At 62.5% G+C, this 3,509-nt stretch overlaps 1 protein-coding gene across 1 annotated transcript; it reads left to right on the top strand.

Moving 5' to 3' along the window:
• Nucleotides 1-2,143: 2,143 nt before the first annotated feature.
• Nucleotides 2,144-3,106, top strand: CDK5R2 (cyclin dependent kinase 5 regulatory subunit 2; the record flags this gene model as incomplete). The annotated part of the gene is made up of 1 exon (XM_082056819.1): nucleotides 2,144-3,106. The coding sequence occupies one exon, from the start codon at nucleotides 2,144-2,146 to the stop codon at nucleotides 3,104-3,106; it is 963 nt and encodes a 320-aa protein (XP_081912945.1).
• Nucleotides 3,107-3,509: the final 403 nt, after the last annotated feature.

Here is a 3,509-nt window from a genome sequence, read left to right as displayed (position 1 = left end):
CTCCAGCAGGAGCAAGCAGTATGCAGGAAGGTCTCTGCTTCCTCACCTGCAAAATTCAGCTGTGGGCTTCCACTGAGACCATGTTTGCACACCAGAAAATCTGTCCATCCTCAAACATGCAAAGAGAGTGAAGACCACAGGCTCCTTCCCATCCATTCCCTAGGGCTCCTCCGTTTTCTCATCTAGGTTGAAGCCAATTCTCTGTATCTAAAGCTCCTGCCTTAATCTTCATCAGGAACCTTGTCCTGATTTTCTTCCTCTGTATTTGTATCCCTTTACCAAATCCTCCTGGTTACTTCAGCCCAGCCTAAGCTGGCCTTGAGTAGGTGATGCTTGCCCAGATCCACTTTGATCCTGGCCAGTCCCAAAGCAAACCTCTGTGTCTGGAGGTCTGTGAGCACATATATATATGTTCTTTGCAGATCCCACTGTGGCCTCCTGAAGAAAACAGCAGGACATGGTTAGCCTGGCCACATGACAGGATACATGGGAATGGGACTTTGCCCTCCGTCCCTGCCATGGCACAGCCTCTGCCGAGTCCCCAGGTGGGGCACATAACCCCAGGCATTGGGAGGCCCAGCTGGTAGTTTGAAACACTGCTCTGAGCCTTGGCTTTCATTGCAAATGCCTCCAGCATCAGCAGTGCAGGAGGAAGTGGGAGGGGCTGGCTTAGCTCCTCCTGGTTGATAATTCATTATTGCCTGTTTGCCTGGATCCATCCTGCAGCAGCTACATTCTGGCACTGACATGTGTTCATTTCACACATAAAATGCTGTATCAAAATGCATCATTGAAACATTCTCCCTGAAAGCTTTCCCAGCTGTCTCTCCCAGTGCTTTATATGCAGGAGCAGACCCAGCATTTGGGGTGTTTTTTTCCTAATGGATGCCTGACACCCACTGTAGCAATCAGAGCTGCAGGATCTGTCCTCCAGCTAATGAGAAATACAAGGGGGATCTTCCTGCAAGGGGCAGGGAGGTAGTAAGCAGAGAGTGCAGGTTTCATCCATGCAGTGCTTGAATCTGGAGAGGGAGAAGCAGCCTGTGTGCACATGGCTGGTTTATCGAATGCCATTTTGCAGTGATGCAGAAGTGCAGCATTTCTTCCCTCCTCCCCTGAGGGCTCTGGGAGCCTTGGACTGAAGGCCTGGCTGGTCTTGCCTTGATGACCTGGAGGAGGCCCCTTCCCCTTTCTCCAAGGTCCCTGACTTTGGTTCGATGCTGGTAATTTTCAGTGTGGTGGTAAATCTCCCCTTCACAGCTGAGCAGGAAGAGGTGGGGTGGGTGGGGGACCCACAATTCACACAGCAGGTTTTGGGGGTGCTCCCCCTCAAGGTGGGTGCCTCCTGACAGCCTACAGGGCCATGCCCAGTGTTGGGCTCTTTTTTGTGAGAGCTGAGGGTCTCCTACCAAGCCCAGCCCCTTCATGGCAGCTGTTGAATCACAGCCAACCTTTCCCCAGCCCCAAACCTTCTCCTGCTCCTTCCCCAGCACATGCTCACACACTTGTTGCTCCTCACCCCTTCTTCTCCTCTCCTCTGGCATTGCCCAGGGCTTTCCTTACCTACTGTGTCCCCTTACCACTATTTGGGGAGGGCTCTGCTGTTCTGGGAAGGTTCATCCTTCGCCTTCTAGGTAAGAACACAGAGCAGGACCTGGGTGAGAGCAGCCAAGTTCAGACAAGCCCCCCATTCCCTTCCTGTGTCCTTGGGCTTCCCCCTCACCGGGCACTACCACCTCCTCACGTCCCTAATACAGAGGCCTGAGGGGGTCGGACAGCACCGCAGGTCCCAGCCCCCCCGCCCCAGCGGCAGCACCGGGCGAGCCCCCCACCAGTGAAGGTCACACCGGGGCGGCCGCCGCCCGGCAGAGCCGCGCCGCGCCGAGCTCCCTCCCTGCCGCCCACCGGCGAGGGGGCGGGCCGCACCGGAGGCCCGTGCGGCGGCGATTGGCTGGCGGCGGGGAGGCGGGGAGCGGTGGGGCCGCGGCTGGCTGCAGCGGCGGGCGCGGCGCCCAGAGCGGGCGCGGCGGAGCATCCTCGGGTACTGCGGTCCCGGTGCGGGCCGCTTCCCCCGCAGCCTCCGGCCTCCTATGGGCGGTGCCGGCGCTCCGGCCCCCGCACGCCCGTCCCGCTCGGCGTTAGCATGGGCACGGTGCTCTCCCTCTCCCCCGCCGCCTCCTCGGGCAAGGGCGGCGGCGGCGGGGGGCTGCTGGCCGACAAGGCGTCGGGAAGGGTGCCGGCTAAGGGCGAGAGCCGGCTGAAGCGCCCCAGCGTGCTCATCTCGGCGCTCACTTGGAAGCGGCTGGTGGCCGCCTCGGCTAAGAAGAAGAAGAGCACCAAGAAGGTGACGCCGAAGCCCGGTGGCGGGGCCCCGGGTGGGGGGTCGGGCCAGCCCGACCCGCTGGTGGTGCAGCGCAACCGCGAGAACTTGCGCAAGTCGGTGGTGGGGCCGGCGGAAGGCGCCAAGCAGGGCCCGCTGGCCGTGCCGGTGCCCACCGTGCCCTCGGCGCCGCAGGAGCTGCACCCGGGCTCAGGCGGGGGCAAACCACCGCCGCCACCGCCGCCGGCCGGCAGCCGCGCCCCGGGCTCCCCGCGCCGCGTGGTGGTGCAGGCGTCCACCGGCGAGCTCCTGCGCTGCTTGGGGGACTTCGTGTGTCGCCGCTGCTACCGGCTGAAGGAGCTGAGCCCTGGCGAGCTCATCTCCTGGTTCCGCAGCGTGGACCGCTCGCTGCTGCTGCAAGGCTGGCAGGACCAGGGCTTCATCACCCCGGCCAACCTGGTGTTCGTCTACCTGCTGTGCCGGGAAGCGCTGCGGGGTGAAGACATCGGGAGCCAGGCCGAGCTGCAGGCCGCCTTCCTCACCTGCCTCTACCTTGCCTACTCCTACATGGGCAACGAGATCTCTTACCCACTCAAGCCCTTCCTGGTGGAGGGCGACAAGGGGCGCTTCTGGGAGCGCTGCCTGGGCATCATCCAGCGCCTGAGCGCCAAGATGCTGCGAATCAACGCGGACCCGCACTACTTCACGCAGCTCTTCCAGGACCTCAAGAACGAGGGCGAAGGCGGAGACAGGTCCAAGCACTGGACGATCAGCCTGGACCGCTAGGGAGGTACCGGGTCCCCGGCGCCGGGGACGGAGGGGGCAGCCGACCGAGGGGCGGGGGAGGCGAAGGACTCTACCGGATCCCACATCCCCCCATCCTTTTCGCCTTTCCCGCTCCCCGGCCGCCAGCTCCACAGAGACGCTGCCTGGACCTTCTTTGCTCGGGATCCGGCCGCTCCTCGCCCTTCCGACCCCAGCTGGGGGCTGCGCTCCGGGACACCGAGACGGCGGAGAAGACCGGGGCGGTGTGGGGGGCGGGGGTGGTGTTCCTCCCACCTGCGCGATCGGGAGGGGGAGAGGCTGCCGAGCGTTTCTGGATGCGTTTTCTCCAGAAAAAAAAAAAAAAAAAAAAAAGAGGGGAAAAATATAGGTGGGGGTCCGGGGCAGGAGGGCACGGGGGGTTCTC

This window comes from Streptopelia decaocto (genome assembly GCF_964273445.1).
Source record: "Streptopelia decaocto genome assembly, chromosome: 6".
Classification (NCBI taxonomy): domain Eukaryota; kingdom Metazoa; phylum Chordata; class Aves; order Columbiformes; family Columbidae; genus Streptopelia; species Streptopelia decaocto.
The sequence above is the reverse complement of the archived record's forward strand: the minus strand, read 5'-3'. Positions and strand labels throughout refer to the sequence as shown.